The sequence below is a fragment of the Sus scrofa genome, chromosome 8, assembly GCF_054392235.1.
Source record: "Sus scrofa isolate SSC_HxYL_T2T_F1_AM1 chromosome 8, Sscrofa_HxYL_maternal_Yorkshire_Landrace_v2.0, whole genome shotgun sequence".
NCBI classification, from domain to species: domain Eukaryota; kingdom Metazoa; phylum Chordata; class Mammalia; order Artiodactyla; family Suidae; genus Sus; species Sus scrofa.
Genome location: NC_139390.1, coordinates 78,004,889 through 78,025,834, shown reverse-complemented (window position 1 = coordinate 78,025,834; position 20,946 = coordinate 78,004,889). Strand labels below are relative to the sequence as shown.

The 20,946-nt window shown below is 45.2% G+C and overlaps 1 protein-coding gene across 4 annotated transcripts in view; it reads left to right on the top strand.

The window, feature by feature from the left end:
• Window positions 1–2,316: 2,316 nt before the first annotated feature.
• Window positions 2,317–20,946, top strand: part of NAAA (N-acylethanolamine acid amidase) — a 29,416-nt gene continuing 10,786 nt past the window's right edge. For 3 of the 4 annotated variants that reach the window (XR_014812735.1, XR_014812736.1, XM_003129087.5), the window contains exons 1-5: window positions 2,317–2,784; window positions 3,429–3,593; window positions 7,707–7,833; window positions 12,313–12,403; window positions 16,382–16,458. Coding sequence is in view for 2 of the 4 variants with exons in the window: in XM_003129087.5 (XP_003129135.2) it covers window positions 2,582–2,784; window positions 3,429–3,593; window positions 7,707–7,833; window positions 12,313–12,403; window positions 16,382–16,458 (663 nt within the window). In the remaining 2 variants the exon portion in view is untranslated. Of the gene's footprint in view, window positions 2,785–3,428; window positions 3,594–7,706; window positions 7,834–12,312; window positions 12,404–12,938; window positions 13,536–16,381; window positions 16,459–20,946 lie in introns of those variants that run through there. The other variant, XM_084972526.1, reaches the window with a different exon arrangement.

Here is a 20,946-nt window from a genome sequence, read left to right as displayed (position 1 = left end):
CCGATTAGACCCCTAGCCTGGGAACCTCCATATGCCGTGGGAGCGGCCCGAGAAATGGCAAAAAGACAAAAAAAAGAAAGAAATGGGGATAGAGGCTTGACACTTTAGCCCAGTGACATGTAGGCCACAAAAAAGGAAAAAATCAGTGAAATCTAAAATATGACAGAGTTGGAGTTCCTGTTGTGGTTCAGTGGTTAATGAATCTGACTAGGAACCATGAGGTTGCGGGTTCAATCCATGGCCTTGCTCAGTGGGTTAAGGATCTGGTGTTGCCGTGAGCTGTAGTGTAGGTTGTAGACACGGCTCAGATCCTGCATTGCTGTGGCTCTGGCGTAGGCTGGAGGTTACAGCTCCGATTCAACCCCTAGACTGGGAAACCTCCATATGCCGTGGCAGCGGCCCTAGAAAAGGCAAAAAGACAATATATATATATATATATATATATATATATATATATATATATATACACACACACATGACAGAGTTCCCTGGTGGCCTAGCAGTTAAGGACATGACATTGTCACTGCTGTGGCATAGGTTCGATCCCTGGCCTGTGAACTTCTGCATGTCTGCCAGTGTGGCCAAAAATAATAATAAAAAGCAAAATAAAATATGACACAAACGAACCTATCTACAAAATGAACAGACTTACAGACATACAGAACAGACTTGTGGTTGCCAAAGGGGAAGGGAGTGCGATGGACTGGGAGTTTGGGGTTAGTAGATGCAAACTATTACATTTAGAGTGGATAAACAACGAGGTCCTCTTGTATAGCACAGGGAACTATATTCAATATCCTGTGACAAACCATAATGGAAAAGAATATTTTTTAAAAGAATGTGTATATGTATAACTGAATCACTTTGCTGTACAGTAGAAATTAACACGACATTGTAAATCAACTAAACTTCGATTTAAAATAACAGGAAAATCATGTGATAGACTATGATGGAAGATAATATGAGAAAAAAAATGTATCTATGTATGACTGGGTCACTTTGCTGTACAGCCGAAACTGCTATAACATTGTAAATCAACTATACTTAAAAATGTTTTTAGGAGTTCCCGTCATGGCTCAGTGGTTAACTAATCCAACTAGGAACCCTGAGGTTGTGGGTTCGATCCCTGGTCTCGCTCAGTGGGTTAAAGATCTGGCATTGATGGAGTTCCCGTCGTGGCGTAGTGGTTAACGAATCCGACTAGGAACCATGAGGTTGCGGGTTCGGTCCCTGCCCTTGATCAGTGGGTTAAGGATCTGGCATTGCCGTGAGCTGTGGTGTAGGTTGCAGATGCGGCTCGGATCCCGCATTGCTGTGGCTCTGGCGTAGGCCAGTGGCTCCAGCTCCGATTCGACCCCTAGCCTGGGAACCTCCATATGCCGAGGGAGTGGCCCAAGAAATAGCAACAACAACAACAACAAAAACAAACAAACAAACAAACAAAAAAAGATCTGGTGTTGCTGTAAGCTGTGGTATAGGTCACAGACGTGGCTTGGATCTGGAGTTGCTGTGGCTCTGGTGTAGGCCAGAGGCTATAGCTCTGATTAGACCCCTAGACTGGGACCCTTCATATACTGTAGGAGCGTCCCTAGAAAAGACAAAAAAAAAAAAGTATTTAAATAGGAAAAAATCAGAGATAATGATAATGTATTCTAGTGGTTGGGGGTGGGGATGAGGAACTGAAAAGAGAGCTTTCCAAGTTTCCTCTACATATTTTAACACACACTCAGCCATGCTAACCATTAAAGAAGGTCTCAGCCTAAGTCTGGTAACTTTCCTAATACTTAACACGTTTGCCTGCCATATAAGAAAAGCAAAAAGCTGATGTTTCAGGTTAAAGGCTGTGAAGGTGCAGTTTGGATTCTGACAGCCTGACTGTGAGGCTAGTTCACCGGCTGTGACCTAAGAAATTATGTAACATTCCTTCCTCATCAGGAAAATGGGGACTTGTGAGCCGAACCTATTTGTTGGCTTGTTTTGATGGTTAAATGAGAAAGTGGGTGAAAACACTTGGTACGTAAATATTGGCTTTTTGACTTTTTAAAAGAGACCGAAAAGAAGTGCGAGTGTTGAGCTGAAAAAGCTCTCCTTCCCCTTTAAAATCCAGATAAACCTCTGAAGAATTTAAAATAAGAGCAAATGAGTTTCGGGTGGAGTGTCCTTTTCTACCACAGTAGGTCCGTCCTGGTTCCCTCTTTGCAGCTGAAAATCATTTGTTAAACCCCCTCCAGGCCGCCGTTTGCAAGCTCGCGGACCACGTGGGTGGGGTGGGGCGGGGACTCGGGGGGGGTGGGGGGGAAGCAGGCGGCTGTACTTAGTTCGCAGCGCCCCGGGATCCCAGGCGGGTTAGGACTCGTGGCTGTGGTGGGGGTGCGGTGGATGAAGGCCCTGGGGCGGGAAGCGCGGATGCCTGGAGCGGGAGGCGGCTCCTCTCGTGATTCCAGGTCCGGGGAGACTTAGCCCGTCGAGCCGCTCGCGGACTCCGCCTCCAGCACCGCCACCCTCGGCTCCGCCTCCTCCTCGAGCGCTTATTCCAGGCACTGGCAGGGGCCACAAGGGTCCAGTTGTGGCTGCTCGAGCTATGAGGGCTGAGGCCCCTGGTGCGCGCCCGGCGCTGGCACTGCTGCTGCTGTTGGCCGGGGCCAGGGTATCGGCCGCCGACTCGCCCACCGCCCCGCCGCTCTTCAACGTGAGTCTGGACGCGGCCCCGGAGCTGCGCTGGCTCCCGGTGCTGCGGCACTTTGATAAGGACTTGCTGCGTGCCGCGCTGGCCCAGATTGTCTGGTGAGAGAGGCCAAGGGGCGGGGATTTGCGGGGACACCGGCTGCGGGAGGTGGAGTGAGGGAAAGCCCAGACGCCTACTGCCCAATGTGCTTCAGTCCGAGACTCTTGCCTCCTTTCCTCCCTCTGTGACAGCCTTGTCCTGCACCCCATCCCCTTCATCCCCAGCGTTTGGAGTGTGCAGGGGTGGCGGGGATCAGAACGGGCATTTGCTACTGCTTTAGGCAGCGTCGATGTTGGGGATGATCCGGTGCAGCTGCTTTGACTTTCAAGTTCAGTGTCACCAGTGGCACACCCGTCCACCAGCCATTCTGAATCAGAGTGGTGCTCAGTCGCCCCAGCTGTGTTGTGGGCTGCTCAGCTACCGAGTAGGGGGCGCAGACCATCCACTCCTAGCGGGTCTCCTGAGCCCCTAAGCCCGCTCCTTTGGGGATCACTCTCGGCCGCCCTACTTCTCTCTCTGAGTGTTCTTTTCTCTTCTGGACTCTGAGTTTTGGAATGTCTACTCTCTGGGGAAGGGAGACACCTGGAACTCATCCTTAAGGATGAGAGCTTTAGGAACCCCTTACCGCCCTTCCCCCCCCCCCAACACTCACATTTCCCTTCTCCTCTAAGCAGATCAAACACCTTCGTTGTTGTTCTTCTAGGGATAATGTCCCCGAGTGGGTCCTCACACTGATCCGAAAGGCGGTCTGGGAGCTGGAGTTCTTCCTGCCCCAGCCCTTCATCGACGAGATCCGCGGGATGTGCGACGCCCTGGACTTCAGCCTGGGCGACTGCATCCTCCTCAACCTGGCCTACGAATCCACCGCGTGAGTGCCCCCGCGCTGGCGCGGATTAACTTGAGACTTGGCAGGGATTCCTGCCACCCCTGAGTGGGAGGAGATAGGTGTTCAGTGTGAGGAAATCCGGGTGGTGACAGGGCTCCCCAGAAAGCTCTAGTGCTTCCTCTTTGCTTCTCTGAGCAGCTTATGAGCTTAGAAAATGAAAGCAGTTTCCCTGACCTCCATCCTGACCTGTGCCTCTTCCTGAATCCCCCTTTCTCCTTGCACCAACCCGGGTAGCAGCCCACTTTCAAATCTCTGCTCCATACATACTTTTGCGGGACGTTTCTGGAACTAAGCTCACTCTCCGCTGGGCCTTCTATTTAACCCAGTGACCCTCCAGCCTTATAAGGCAGGGAGTTGTCCCCCTGTGTTTGTCCCGCCCATGTTCATCAGGGCTAGCGATCCCAACCGCTCTTCCTGAGCCTGTTCCTTCCAAGGCTGGCGTCCCAGGCTACACTGTTCTGGCTGATAGATAGGACCAGCCAGGGTTCAGTTGACAGAGTGGGGTGATGACCCCTGGAGTGCACAGGTGAAAGCAATACCAAGCGTGGGGTTGATCCCACAAAGTGCAGGGGGAGCCTCAAGCTCGGTGGTTCAGTAACGGGTCCTGGAATTAAGAGACATTGGACTTGGTTTCTGTCTTCAGGACTTAACAGTTTTTACCACCAGACCAGCCTCATCTAGTAACATCTTGTAACTCCCTATAGCTTCTGGCTGCCCAAAGATGTTAAAAAATAAATATTTTTCCTGTATCATGACATCTTCCCAGAACACCTTGGCAGAATAGGTTAAAAAAACCACTGACTGCGGTGAGCTGTGGTGTAGGTCACAAATGCGGCTTGGATCCCCAGTTGCTGTGGCTGTGGTGTAAGCGGTTGGCTACAGCTCAGATTTGACCCCTAGCCTGGGAACCTCCATGTGCTGAGGTGCAGCCTTTTAAAAAAAACTGCTATAACTTGCCTTGCTCACCTTCCTCTTCAAGGAACTGTTTTTAAGGCGCAGATAAGACACACGTGTTAAATGCTAGTGCTTTTCGATTAACCTAGTTTTGCCATGCTTCATCTCCTATCCATCTTTTTCCTATTCTGTCATGTGGCTTTCTCAATGAAAAAAATCAATTATTTTTCATTTTTCACCTACTTTGCTTGGAGTCATTGTGTTCAAACCGACTAAAGCAAAAGTTTGAGTGAAAATATTCTAACTTTTGGATTTGATATTAAAGTATATATTAGGAGTTCCCGTTGTGGCGCAGTGGTTAGCGAATCCGACTAGGAACCATGAGGTTGCAGGTTCGGTCCCCGGCCTTGCTCAGTGGGTTAAGGATCCGGCATTGCCGTGAGCTGTGGTATAGGTTGCAGACGTGGCTCGGATCCTGCGTTGGTGTGGCTCTGGTATAGACCAGCAGCTACAGCTCCGATTGGACCTTTAGCCTGGGAACCTCCATATGCCACGGAAGCAGCCCAAGAAATGGCAAAAAGACAAAAAAAATAAATAAATAAAAATAAAAAATAAAATAAAGTATATGTTAAATTGCCTGACATGGAAAAAACACTGTCAGACTTCACTAGCATTAACAAAGGACATGTTTTGACTTTATTTCTGATATCCGGTCTTTTTGAATCAGATGAAGACTAGATACAGTTTCTTGAGCCTATTGGGTATGAGACACTGGAGATTTCAGTATTACCTCTTTTGATGTGGAAACCAAGTGTCAAATGGGGTCAGTTTGCTGAAAGTCAGGTGTATGATGAGTGTCAGAGCTGCTACTAAAATCACCTATCTCCGGAGTTCCTGTCATGGCTCAGCAGAAACAAATCTGACTAGTATTTGACACAGGTTCGATCCCTGGCCTCACTCAATGGGTTAAGGATCCAGCATTGCCATGAGCTGTGGTGTAAGTCACTGATGTGGCCTGGATCTTGTGTTGCTGTGGCGGTGGTGTAGGCTAGCAGCTGCATGTCCCATTGGACCCCCAGCCTGGGAACCTCCACATGCTGAGGGTGCGGCCCTAAAAAGATAAAAATAAATAAATAAAAACTTGTCACCAGTGCCCCGTTGTGCCTCTCTCAAAGTAGAGCCCAGCTCCCCACTTATCCCCTGTGTTTGTGTCATGCCCAAATGTCATGCCCACATGTTGTTTCCCCAGTTTTGAAAAATCCCCTTTGAGAGAGAGTCTCCAAACTTTAGCTACTTTCAGTGTTTTATCAATGCATTTCTTGACATTTCCAGAAAACTTGGAAAAAAATTAAAACCCGATCAAGCTTCCTTTTCACTTTTAAAAAATTTTTAAATAAAAAAAAATTCTTTTTTAGGGCCCCAGTGGCATATGGCCTATGGAGGTTCCTAGACTAGGGGTCAAATTGGAGCTACAGTTGCTGGCCCGCACTACAGCCACAGCAATGCAGGATCCAAGCCCTGTCTTCGACCTACACCACAGCTCACAGCAACACAGGATCCTTAACCCACTGAGCAAGACCAGGGATCAAATCCATGGATACTACTTATGGATAGTAGTATGCTCATGGATACTACTCGGGTTTGTTACCACTGAGCCAAAGCTGGAACCCCCAAACCTGATCAAGCTTCCTTTATAAACAAAAAGTAAGTACCTTTTGTCTTCTCTTAATTATAAAAAGTACTGTGAAATCATAGAAAATTAGTAAATGCAGGAAATTATAAAGAAGTTTTAAAGAAGTTTAACTGCAATCTTGTTACTCAGAAATGACCATCCATCCTTCAGGATATTTCCTGTCAGTGTCTGTGTGTGTGTACATACATACATTTCTTCTTTCTCCTGCCCTAGAGTTAGACATGATGTTTTTAAGTATTTTTTCATGTAACATTGCATATTCTCAGAGAATATGGACATTTATACATCTTAATGTCTTCCTCTTTTCCTCAAAATACATCTCTCTGGCTGCGAATTCCTTTTTTTTTTTTTTTTTTTTTTTTTTTTCCTCCTTGCCTGTGTCATGTGGAAGTTCCCGGGTCAGGGCTCAGACCTGAGCCACAGCAGTGACATTGCCAAATCCCTTAACTGCTAGGCCCTCAGGGAACTCCTCCCTGGAACTTCTTAAAAGATCCTTTTCTTTTATTAGCATTGTGCAGGGAGCTCTCAGGAGACAGAAAAAGTGCCAAGCCCCTAGATAGTGCACCCTTTTGCCAAGGAGGCAAAATGAAACAATTTGTAGAACAGAATCGTTTGGTGCCATTGTACTTGTTCTGAGAAATTCAGAGGAGAGAGAGTTGAGTTTGGACCAGCTTTGAGTGGTATGTTAAATACACTGTGTATTGCCAAGCAGAGGACCAAGCAAGGCTCTGTGGTCTAGAGATGAGCCCAGAATGGGTCTCTTTCAGATTGAGATTTAGGATGAAATTCTCATTTAGTATGTTTTCAATGTCTTGTGTGCTGTGGGCAAGGTTCTAGTCACACTGAACCAACACTGTTGTGTTCCAGTGGTCTTTTTCATCTTGAATTACAGATCCGTTTTCTTGGACAAGAATTATGTAGCATATTTGCTAAGTGGGGAAGAAAAAACTGTTTTGAGGACTTATTTTATTTTTGCTTTTTAGGGCCACACTCATGGTGTATGGAGCTTCCCAGGCTAGAGGTCGAATGGGAGCTGTAGCTGCCTGCCTACACCACAGCAACAGAAAGGCAGGATCCGAGCCTCATCTGCAACCTACACCTCAGCTCACGGCAACACCAGATCCTTAACCCACTGAATGTTAAGGCCAGGGATTAAACTCACATCCTCATGGATCCTAGTCGGGTTTGTTAACTGCTGAGCCTCAAAGGGAACTCTGAGGACTTATTTTAAAAATGAAAAACTCTGGAGTTCCTGTCATGGCTCAGCGGTTAGTATCCATGAGGACATGGGTTTGATCCCTGGCCTGTGCTCAGTGGGTTAGGATCCTGCGTTGCTATGGCTATGGCATAGGGCTGGGAGCTACAGCTCTGGTTCGACCCCTAACCTGGGAACCTTCATATGCTTTGGATGTGGCCCTAAAAAGCCACCCCCCCCAAAAAAAAAACCACCTCATTTCCTTTTTCTTGCTTTTCATATTCATTCATGTTGGATTTTTCCCTTTTCCCAGATTCTGCACGAGTATTGTGGCTCAGGACTCCAGAGGCCACATTTACCACGGCCGGAATCTGGATTATGCTTTTGGAAGAATCTTACGCAATTTGACTGTGGATGTGCAGTTCTTAAAGAACGGGAAGGTATGGTCCTTACAGTGTAAGATTCAAAAATCAGGGAGACTTGCTGACCCAAACCAGCCATCATTTGGGTGGTCTGCAGTTTAAACATGTTATCAATTTAAGATAACATCAACCACAAGAAGGGTTTACATAGAAAAACAAAAACCACATCATGTATGCTTATAGAAAGAAGGGTTATTTATTATTATTGAGCATCTACTTAACAGAGGCCAGTCAGCTTTCCCTATGGAAATCTCTGGGGAGGGTCTGATCAATTGCTCGCTTATGCCAAGTCAGCTCTTTTCCTCTGCCTGCCCGCATTCAGGCTGCTTCTCGAATAGGGAGGAGCTGAGTGCTGTCATGTCTGGGAACACCTAACTGGGGGATCTGGATTTGAATCTTGTGTCACTTCCTTTGTGAACTTGGGAAATCGTTTAAACCAGTTTTGCAGATGAAAACTCGGGTTAATACTTTATGGAGCTATAAAGATTAAATGAAGTAATCTCCGCAAAGCATGTGGTAGATACTTGATAAATAGTGGCCAAATAATAAATGGTCCTTCACTCAAGAATGATGAACCCACACCACTCTTTTTTGTATGATCTTTAAGAAATTATACTTGGATCCTTTTATTCTCATTATAGTTCCTTTAATACAAATACATACTATTGTCACATTTCTGTGTAAATATCTAGAGAGACAGCATTAAACAATGTTGACACAAAGCATGTCACTGCCATGAACCAGCATGCAAAAGTCTGATCTTGGATTGGCGCAATGTTATAAATCAACTATACTCTAATAAAAAAAATACAAAATAAAGTCTGATCTTGGATTTGGGGGACACTTTGAAAGGACTTTATTTCATTTGTTCTTTGCATTTAAGGGTTGTGTCTCAAATACTAGAATCTCACATACCTAATACTCATTTGATCATCTGCTTTTACAAACAAAAACTTTCTCACAGAACATTCACACAGTACAGAAATATTTAAGGTGAATGTTTCTTCTTTCCCAGTTTTATTCCTTTTTAATTTTTTTATTTTTTATTTATTTTTTTGCCTTTTTAGGGCTACACCCCTCAGCATATGGAGGTTCCCAGGCTAGGGGTCTAATTGGAGCTGTAGCTGATGGCCTAAGGCACAGCCACAGCAACTCAGGATCCAAGCCATGTCTGCGACCTACACCACAGCTCCCGGCAGCCCCGGATCCTTAACCCACTGAGGGAGGCCAGGGACCCAACCCACAACCTCATGGTTCCTAGTCGGATTTGTTGCCACTGCGCCACGATGGGAACTCCCCAGTTTTATTCCTTTACTTCACCACCATTACCAATTTGATTCTAGCTGAAGGTGTACTTCAAAATGGTTTTAAGTGGTGGCAATGATAGAATATACATGAAAATAGATTTTGACAGGATATCTGCTAAAGTGTTAGTAATCATTACTGAATGAGAGGACAATAATTATTTTCATTTACTACTTTCTTTTTTTTTTTTTTTTTTTTTTTGTCTTTTTGCCTTTTCTAGGGCCTCACTCCCAGCATTTGGAGATTCCCAGGCTAGGGGTCTAATTGGAGCTGTAGCCACCAGCCTACACCACAGCCATAGCAATGCAGGATCCTAGCCACGTCTGCAACCTACACCACAGGTCACAGCAACACCGGATCCTTAACCCACTGAGCAAGGCCAGGGATCAAACCCACAACCTCATGGTTCCTAGTCAGATTCGTTAACCAGTGCTCCATGGTGGGAACTCCTTCGTTTACTACTTTATGCTCTTCTCCATTATTCTATAGTGAGCAGAAGTTATTTTTAAAATGACAAAGGATTAAATGCAATTTAAAAAGTACTTCGCCTGTTCCCTCTAGACTCTCCCTAACTAGCAGTGTTTGCTTCATTTGTTTCTGTTTATCCTGGAGCCCGCACGGGAAATGGTCTATGCCGTGTAGCTTTTCTCTGGGCTCAGGCTATTATTACAAATTTTAACGGTTTGCATTTAGGCACTGTATTTCTGCTGTGGGCCCATGGCCAATAAATTGTTTTGCTTTAATTAAGAACAGATTATCCAACCAATACTTTAACTCTTATTCTTGTCTAGTGTTCATAATTTTGTGTTTTCAGGGGGTTCCCATTGTGGCTCAGGGGTAACAAACCTGACTAGGAACCATGAGGACTCAGATTCAATCCCTTCCTTGCCCAATGGGTTAAGGATCTGGCGTTGGCCATGAGCTGTGGTGTAGGTCACAGATGTGGCTCACATCCTGAGTTACTGTGGCTGTGGTGTAGGCCAGCAGCTGTAGCTCCAATTAGACCCCTAGCCTGGGAACGTCCATATGCTGCAGGTGCTGCTGCAAAAAAAATAAACAAAAAAACAAACAAACAAATATATATATATATATATTTTCAGATCTAGGATCTGTTTTGATCTTCAGGGCCGGCAGCCGTGTGAGGCAGGCTGAAGTCAACATTTTCATCCTTCTTTTCCAAATGAAAGGGCCGGCCTTACAGAGACTTACTTGCTCCACATCACATGGGGCGATGAGGCAGAAGTGAGACCAAACCCAGGCCTTGAGGCTCTGAGATGCTTTTTCCCCCAAACTCAGACTATAAATTAGAGTCTCTTGCTACAGTTAAGGCGTACAGTTAATGTTTATGTTAAATGACCTGGCACATGCAATTGGAAAGCATAGACATTTAGAAATATAATTTTTTTCAGAGCTACAAGGTACAATGTCTTAGAAATTATATCTGATTATTCCATATTACAAGATGTCTTGGAACCGACAAGTGACTTTGATTTTCATAACTTTAATTTGCTGAGCTCGTCAAAGGTGACACCTGTGCCAGGATCAGCGTATCACGTGGATGGAGTGACCACATGATTACTCCCCGCCCCCCATTGTTACATTTTGTAAGGGCTTTAGTATGAGGTAGACTTAGCCCTATTTTCCTGCTGTGAATGGAAATGGAGAGAATTCATGAAAGGCTCTTAGTGAGTCTCAGGGAAGAGGTCATTCATAAAATTAAGGCCCCTGCATTTTCCCCTTGGACTGTAAAGTTATTTCACTACCAAGATAGTAACTTCTCACTTACTTCTAACTTGAAATTCAGTTTTCTAGGAAAAAATAACCTTATGCCCATTCATTTCTCAAAATATAAAAATTTTAGTTTATCTTGATTGAACCACATGAGCTGGACACTCCTAAGTGCCTCTTTGAAAAATGAAATGTGGTGTCTGAAGTAATTGATAGATTTTTCTCACCAAGGATAGAGTGGGATCTTGCAGTCATTGGAGCTCATTTCCTTAATTTAAAGTGGAAGTGACCTCTATAAGTCATGGAATAATCACGAGAATTAAACGAAAGATGTGTGTAAAAGAATTTATATTTAAAATTTAAGTTTGATTCGTACTGTAACCAGTCTTACTGGAACCCCCTTCAGCTTGTAAGATACATGATATTTATCCCTTATAACCAAGACAGTGGAAGTTTTTTCATTTTTTAAAGCTTTATTAAATATAGTTGATTTACAGATTGTGATAATTTCTGTTGTACAACAAAGCGATTCAGTTTTACATGTACATATATTCAATCTCTTTCAGATTCTTTTCCCACAAAATATTGGGTAAAGTTCTGTGTGCTATACAGCAGGTCCCCTTTGGCCAATCATTCCATATGCCTCAGTGTGCATAGGCCAATCCCAGACTCCCCAGTCCATCCCTCCCCCACTACCTGTCCCCTTTGTTAAACATACATTTTTCTTTTTTATTTTATTTTTTATTTTGTCTTTTTAGGGCAGTACCCACAACATATGGCGGTTCCCAGGCCAGGGGTCACATTGGAGCTGTAGCTGCTGGCCTACACCACAGCCATGCCGGATCTGAGCCACGTCTGTGATCTACACCACTGCCTGTGGCAACACCGGACCCTTGACCCACTCATCCGGCCAGGGATCACACTTGCATCTTCATGGATACTAGTCGGGTTCATTAGTGCTGAGCCATGTTGGGAACTCCTCAATATACTTTTTCTTAACACACTAACTGGTAAAATTTAGCAACAGGTCTAATCACTACCATAAACTCAGCGTAGCGATAGGTATGAATGCTGTTTCCGGCTGTGTATGTACATCCTATTAAGACAGGTAGGATGCCATCATGAATGTAAAAACATCCATGCTTTCTCCTGGTGACAGAATCCCAGGCACTGCCGTGACACATGAGTCCTGGCATGCATTCATCACGGAGGGAGTGACATTTCAGTTAGAGGTTAGTGAAAATAAAGATGCCCCATTTTTCACCCATCCAGGGTCCTAGATCCACTGATGACTATCCACAGACGCCCCCAGGTTAAACTTTCAGAAGGCTATTTCAGAGTTTTTATTCTTTTATGTTGGAACTTAGAGGAAAAAAAAATATCAGTGAAGCTGTGGGACAAAACAGCTGATTCACTGTACATTCAGTTGGAATGATGACATGTTTTTTTCCCTCTTGATTTCAGATTGCGTACACAGGAACCACTTTCGTTGGCTATGTAGGCTTATGGACTGGTCAGAGTCCACACAAGTTCACGGTTTCTGGCGACGAACGAGGTAATCCAGATACACTCCCAAGCATTTTCAGCCATGTCCCTGCTGGGTTTCATCCAAATACTTCTTCACTCACCTGCTAGAACATTCAGCGCCACACTTATCCCTGCGTGCTTCTGTGTGGGGGTTGGGGGGGGACAGTGTGCATGGTAGCGGTGAAGATGGTTCCAGGCAGTGACAAGGGCTGCCAGGCAAGTCAAACAGACAGATGTGCTAGAGAACGAAGGAGGGATTGGAGCGGTTGCCAAAGGCACAGGTTCTGGGAAGGCCCGGCTCCCGCGATCCAGGTCTGCAGAAGCTGGGGCAAGACAATTCCTGGAGGTGGCCAGAAACAAAAGCCCATGGTGTGCTCACAGCATAGAGTAGGGGGTGGGGGGTGACCTTAGAGATGAAGCGGGGGGCCGAGGCCATGCTGCAGAGTCATGAGGAGCAGCTGGGGTTTTAAGCCAAACTGAGACTACGGGAAGGTTATAGGCCAGGCAGCGGGCAGAAGGGATTCACCGGTATATTCTTAACTAGCATTATGGCTGCTCTGTAGATACTAGATGGTATTGGGATGAGATGGAAGCAGAAGACCGTCTGGAAGCTCTTGCAGAAATCAGAGGATGGTCTTATACAAGCAAGAGCTGTAAAGCCCTTGAGTTTTCTGCACACTTACTCGTAAGTTTTCTCATTAGACCCTCACAACACAACAGTCCTAGTCCTACCGGGTTGTCTGGGCTGATGTTATTAACCACACTGATTATGAAAAGAGGAGATGGAGGCTGGGAGATGCAGAAGCAGCAAGTAGATGGGGGAGGTGGGTTTCAATGGGATCTCCTGGGTCTCTGCCCAGGGGCTGTCTTGTACAATACCCCTCCCCCCCCAAAAAAAAGGCACTGCTCAGTTCTCCAGTGTGTGGGGAACCCAGAGATAAACCAGTTCTGGCCTCAGAAATTTGCAGCTGAATGAAGGAGAAAGATATGTATAAGGAGTCTCTTTATAGTGTAGTGTTGGTCATCTGATGATCCCCTGGTCAACTTGTTTCCTTTTCTTACGCTTATCTCTGCACATAGCCTTGACCAGGAAGACACTGGTTGAGCAGGTATCCATGTCACAGTGGTCACTTCTTTATTCTCATGCATTTTTTTAAAAATATATATTTTCTAGGGCCTCACCTGTGGCATGTGGAAGTTCCCAGGCTAGGGGTCTAATCGGAGCTGTAGCTGCCAGCCTACGGCACAGCCACAGCAACACAGGATCTAAGCCAAGTCTATGACTTACACCACAGCTCACGGCAACGCCGGATCCTTAACCCACTGAACCCAGGAATCAAACCCGCAACCTCATGGTTCCTAGTCGGATTCGTTAACCACTGAGCCACAACGGGAACTCCTCATGTGTTTCTTCCACATTTTCTCAAATATCAGCTATGAATGAGACTGGTTCTCCACCAGTGGTACCCAGGCCACAGCATGACAGCTACTGAGGTTTTGCACAGAATGACTAAACATGCATGTATTTATTAATATATATATTATAGATATTTATATATTCTATATAATATATATTTATAATATATTATTGTATATATTTATTAAAAATTATTTCCATCATTTTGTGACTCAAATTATTTAACCAATTAGAACTCAGATACCAGCAGTTTAGAAATGAGTTAATTTTATAACATACGTGTTTAATCAAACACTGACAGATTGCTTTCAAAAGAACTTTTTTAAACCTTATTCTAATGAAAACCAGTTTAGCCTTCAGTCAGCCAAGACTGAGTCAAAATGCCTGAACGATTAGATAACATCTCTTGGTTCATAGATAAGATCTTCAGTTAAGTTTCTGGATCTTAGGAAGAAGGCCAGCAGTGCCTCTAGGACAGGAATAAGAATCAGGGAGTGAGGAAAACTAACAGATATTGTGGGTGTAGGAGGCTTAACCACCTGTGGGCAAGGTCACAGACTCCAGAGCCAGCCTGCCTAGGGTCACACGTTGGTGCTGTCACTTGCTAGCCGGTGATCACGACCAAAGTGCTTAACCTCCCTGTGCTTCAGTTTCCTCATCTGGAAAACAGGATAATAGCTGCCACCAGGATGAAATGAGTGCATGTACATAAGGTCCTCAGGGCAACACCTGGCACAGAGTGAGGCCCATAGAAGCCTTTGTTGTTCTTGTCACATCCTGCGGCTGGACCTTTTCTGAACCCCAGGATGAAGTATCCAGCCGCCTCCTCAGCCTCACCGCTCGGATGTCTCCCACGCATCTCAAACTTAACAGGTTTATGCAAATCTCTTGCTGTGTTCTTTTCCCCTTTTCTTGTCCTTATGCCTCCTCTACCCATATTTGCTCTTCTCCTGATTTTCCATGTCTCAGGAAGTGGTGCTTCTCCTCAACCAGTTGTTACCAGACCTCTTTGGCCACCCGCAGTCCCTTAGTTTCATCAGCTCTGCCGCCAAGACAAGGCTCTCCCGGTCCTTCTCTACCTCCACCGCCAGGCTGGCTGCCATCACACCTGAGTTGCCGCAAAGCTCTTCATCTGGTCTCCCTGCCCCTGTTCTCACCTTTCTGGACACCTCCTTCACCCCCCAGCTGCCCGAGCCCGTCGGTCCCCTGCTGAAAACCTCCTGGGACTGTCCATTTGACACAGCAAATCCAGAGTCCTGACTCCGACCTCCAAACTCTACACGCCCTCAACTCCTGCACCTCCTTTCCTGCCTCTCCTCCTCCCTCTCTCTGCCTGCCCCTCACTAGCATTTTTCCTGGACATCTGCTGAGGCTTAGGGCCCTGCTACTCACACCATCTATCTGCAGTGCTCTGTGCACCTTAGCTAGGTGTCCACAGCTCAGGCTGTCCTTACACGCCCCTGGAACGGTGTCCTCTCTCCCCACTCATGATTATGTTATTGCTTTACGATCTTTATTACAGTTATCGAAACCTTGTTTATTTAATGGTGCAGTAATTTCTTCTGTGGATGGTTAAATTCCAAGGGTCTGGACCCCATCTGGATACTATCATAGATGTTCACTGCGTGTTTCTTGAATGACATGTTTTCTTAGGAAATAAAATATCCCCAATATATAATTTTAAAGATGTCAAAAAGCATTTAAAAACCAAAAAACCAAACCATGAGGCATTCCTGTTGTGGCTCAGTGGGTTCAGAACCCCACATAGCGTCTGTGAGGATATGGGTTCAATCCCTGGCCTCACTCAGTGGGTTGAGCATGTGGCATAGGCCGGCAGCTGCAGCTCTGATTCGATCCCTAGCCTGGGAACGTCCACATGCTTTGGGCATAGCCCTAAAAAAAAAAAAAAAAAAGAGTCCAAATCATACTTAAAGTTCTGAGAGATACACGTGTTCCAGAGTCTTCCTAATACTTACTATTACTGAGAAGTATCACTTCTTTTGATAGCTCCATAATTTTATCTTGCCTGAAGCAATAAGTAGAATGATTGCCTTCAACATAATTGCTTTTCCAGGTAAAAGATTGTATTTATCTATATAGAATATGTATACACACACAAATGAAGTATATATACATATATGTACACTCACACATATGCAGACACATGTTTATGTGTTGTCATGAAATTTGGGCTTCAGCCTTAAAAACTGGATGCTACTAAAATCACTCTTCATCCATCACCCTTTCTCCTCCATCACCTTGTACTATGGGGAAGAAAGACGATTTAAAGAATTTTAAGTAGTGTCCTTGAAGTTCCTGTTGTGGCTCAGTGGTAACGAACCCGACTAGTATCCATGAGGTTTCGGGATCGATCTCTGGCCTCGCTCAGTGGGTTAAGGATGCAGCGCTGCTGTGAGCTGTGGTATAGGTCGCAGATGTGGCTTGGATCTGGTGTTGCTGTGGCTGTGGTATAGGCCGGCAGATAAAGCTCTGATTCGACCCCTAGCCTGGGAACTTCCTTATGCGGTGGGTGCGGTTCTGGGGCAGCATTTCGGGCCGATACTCACTGTTCCATCCTCAACTCGGCAGATAAAGGCTGGTGGTGGGAGAACGTCATTGCTGCCCTTTTTCAGAGACACTCACCAATCAGCTGGCTTATCCGCACCGTGAGTATGTTTACTGTCGGGCCCATCCCACCTGAATGTCACAGATAAAGCGGAACACTAGTTAAAGTTGTAAGGACAGATTTTTTATCAGTAGTATAATCTCGCAATAGGGGAAAATTTCCAGCGTGAATGGGACTCAACTTTGATTTGTCCAGAGGTGACTGGGTGTTTTAAAGGAGAATAGGGGGGGAGTTCCCATTGTGGCTCAGTGGTTAACAAATCCGACTAGGAACCATGAGGTTCCAGGTTCAATCCCTGGCCTTGCCCAGTGGGTTAAGGATCTGGCATTGCTGTGAGCTGTGGTGTAGGTTGCAGATGTGGCTCAGATCCCACATTGCTGTGGCTATGATGTAGACCAGTAACTACAGCTCTGATTAGATCCCTAGCCTGGGAACCTCCATATGCTGCTGGAGCGGCCCTCGAAAAGGCAAAAAGGCAAAAAAAAAAAAAAAAAAAAAAAAAAAAAAAAAAAAAAAAGAGAGAGAGAGAGGATGAAGGGATGGGGTGGGGGTGAAGGGAGCACCGTGGAGTCAGAGAGGTGACAATTAGAAACAGTAGAAAGGAGGAGTGGTCCACATGAGGTCAGCTAGCCTTGCCTGCCCGCAGAGACCGGGACACTGGGGCCCTCGCTTCAGGTCCTAGCTGTGTTGACTGAACAACAAAAATGCAGGTTGCAGTAGCTGTAAGTTGTGTTTGGGGCAAAAGGAGGCGATAGCCCAGGACGGAGCTATCGCTCCGAGGAGCTGCTCCGAAGAGGTGGGGAAGGTCAGTGTCCATGTGATTTGGGTGAAGGAGGTCCCTGTCATCAAGCACAGGTTTTTTCAGAAGGTCACTGCTGGTGTCATGAAGGTTACTGCTGGTCACAAGGAGGGGTTGTCACCATGAAGGATGTTAGCGCTTTTTGAGATACAAGGATATGCAAGAATGGGGCTCATAAAATCTTATCCCGAAAAGATCTAACTCTCTCAAGGCCTGTTCTGCCAGTTTTCCCAGAGCATAGAGTGCCTCCATCCGGGTCTTCACCCTGAGCTCCTTTCAGGGGGCGTCGAAGGTCAGCGGCTACAGCAGCTCATGATTTAATCCTTATAGAGGCAGATGGCAAGTGCCAGTTTTTACCTGGCAGCTGTAAGTCCTTTGGGAAAGCCGTGAGTCTTTCCAGGCAGGTGCTGTAAAGGGATTAGGATCATCTTAGGGAGGCGACCTTGAGCTGTTAGAAGCTCTCAGAGTTTTGTCCAAGTCTTTATAGGCTTGCGTTAAGACAGGGTTGAGGAGAGAGCTCCGAGGAGCCTGGCTAGAGGTTGGTCAAAGAGAGAATCTTTGTCACAGGCTAGAGTTTCCCCCAGTATCTGACTGAGATAAGACATAATGGGCATTTCTGCAGATATATAGATGTGCCCTCCTTTCAAAATCTTCATTGCAAATATCTTGTTTTTTAATCATAGTAGAGTTGATTTACAATGTGTTAATTTCTGCTGAACTGCAAAGTGATTCAGTTATACACATATGTATAAATATATATATACATTCTTTTTTATATATGTTTTTTCCACTATGTTTTATCGCAGGTGTTGAATATAATTCCCTGTGCTATAGAGTAGAAACCAGTTGTAGCAAAAATCTTAATCTCTGTTTGCAGGTATCTGAATTAGCAAAACAAATGCATGAGAAAGTAGCTCCTTGTGCAACCAAAGGAACTTCAGCTTTCCATGACCTGTTAGCAGAGTTCCAGACCGCATGTAAATTGCAGTCTGACCATAGAAAGCAGATTTTCAGGAGCACATCTCTGGTGCAAGGATCTGGCCCAGCTCAGCTTTAGCCATTTTAGCCCTTCCTTGTCCTGTTCCAAATGATCAGTCCACTCTGGGCTTGAAACTCTCCTAAACTCTTTACTTGAATACTCCTAAAGATGGCAACAAACTGCCTCCTTCACACTTTTTTCTTTTTAGCACTGTACTCATGGCATGTGGAGGTTCCCAGGCTAGGGGTCGAATTGGAGCTACAGCTGCTGGCCTGTGCCCCAGCCCCAGCCACACAGGATCTGAGCTGAGTCTTTGAGCTATACCACAGCTCACGGCAATGCGGGACCCTTAACCCACTTAGCAAGGCCAGGGATCAAACCCACATCTTCATGGATGCTAGTCGGGTTCATGACCACTGAGCAACAATGGGGACTCCCCTTCACACACTTTTTTTTTTTTTTTTGTCTTTTTTGCCATTTATTGGGCCGCTCTCGTGGCATATGGAGTTCCCAGGCCAGGGGTCCAATCGGAGCTGTAGCCACCAGCCTACTCCAGAGCCACAGCAACGCGGGATCCGAGCTGCATCTGCAACCTACACCACAGCTCACGGCAACGCCGGATCTCCAACCCACTGAGCAAGGGCAGGGATTGAACCCGAAACCTCATGGTTCCTAGTTGGATTTGTTAACCACTGTGCCACGAGGGGAACTCCTCCCCTTCACACATTTTTAAGATGACTTCTAAAATGTTTCATCATAAGGTTAAAAGGCTGCAAAAAATAATCTAGTGTATCATACATGTTGACACTGAAGAATAAAACTGTAATTTAAATCTACCCCGTGGAATCTAAACACCAAAATGATTTTTTTAAAGGAGAGTTATATAAATAAGACTGAAAAAAAGTTCATGTGTTTAGCTACTAGCGTGTGAGTACCAATTTTCAACTGGAAGAAGATAACTCAACCAGGAGAATGCATTTGGCAGGTTGTGTAGAGATTTCTCAAGAGGACACCTAAAGGAGATGTTGGGATTTTTTTTTTAGGTTAAACTATCAATTTTTAGTTGCTGTACAATATTATATGTTAGATGTGTACAATATAGTGATTCATAATTTTTAAAGGTTATACTTCCTTTGGAGTTATTATAAAATATTGGCTATTACATAAAATGCCCTTATAGCTGATTTGATACCAAAGTAGTTTGTTCCTCTTACTCCCCTGCCCCTATACTGCCCCTCCCCCTCCCTCTTCTCAAAATGATTTTTAAAAATCTTAGATACATTTTACATACAGTGAAAAGCACAGATACTAAGGGTTTAGTTCAGTGTGTTGTGGCAGTTGTACACACCCATTTATCCATCCATGGAACCACCAACAAACTAAGATCCAGAACATTTCCAAAGGTCCCTGGAAATTTCCCTCGTGCTCGTTTTTAATCAATTTCCAGCCTCCTCTGATACCCCACCCTCCCCCCAGGAACCCCCTCTTTGACTTCTATCACCACAGAAAGTTTTGCTTTTCTAGAATTCATGTATATGAAATCATAGCCTATGGACTCTGTCTTTCATGGAACGTAATGTGTTTCAGATTCATCTATGCTGTTTGTATCTCTAGCTCAATCCTTTTTATTATTGAAGAAGATTCAGTTGTATGAATATGCCACAATTTATCCAATTTCTTATTGATAGACATTTGGATTGTTTCTAGTTTATGGCTATTAAAAATAAGGCTGCATAGAAATTCTTGTACAAGTCTTTTTGTAAACATGTACCATTTCAGTTGGGTAAGTACTTAAGAGTGGACTTGTTGGATATAAGGTAGATGTATATTTAATGAGGAAATGCCATAACATTCCTCTATTTAAAGTATACTACTCGGAGTTCCTGTTGTGGTGCTGCGGGTTGAGAACCTGACTAGTATCCATGAGGATGCAGGTTCGATCCCTGGCCTCGCTCAGTGGGTTAAGGATCCAGCATTGCCATGAGCTGTGGTGTGAGTCGCATACTCGGCTCGGATCTGTAGTGGCTGTGACTGTGGTGTAGGCCGGTAGCTGCAGCTCTGATTCGGCCCATAGCCTGGGAACTTCCATATGCCGAGGCTGTGGCTAAAAAAAAAAAAAAAAAAAAAGAAGTATATAGCTCACAGGCTTTTAGTATATTTGCAGAGTTGTGCAACCATCACTACAATCAGTTTTAGAATATCTTCATTCCTCTAAAGAGAAACCCTGTGCCCATTAGCAGTCCCTGCCTGTTTCCCCCGTTCCCTGAGCTAGATAAAGTACCTGTCTTCCCCTGAGTGTGCCACTTGGATGAATGAAATCAGTCACCACTGCCTTCGGTATTTCTTATGATGTTCTTTTGCTTTGTTCTCATAGAATTCTGTTAGACGTGATGGATTCTTTGACAGTAGGTGGGGGATGTTACAGGTGACATAATCCAAAACATATTCCATCCCCTCCTAGTGCCTCTCCTAGAATGTGGCTGAGCTCAGAACAAACCAACCCAAGTCTAACTACCCTAGCCTGATGGCAGTAGGTGTAAGGCAGGGGAAATGCCGCATAGCTTGCCATGGTTAATGGTTTATGGCATTGAATGGTGGCACTTTTGCAGACACCAGCGTTTTAAATCATCCTTTTGTTGGAGCCTCTCCCCACCCTTGGCAGCGTGCCCCGCCATCACTCAGGAGGAGTGAGCAGGATGGCTGTACTTCCACAAAGTGGGTGGAAGAGTGTTGGCGAAGGTACAGGTGGG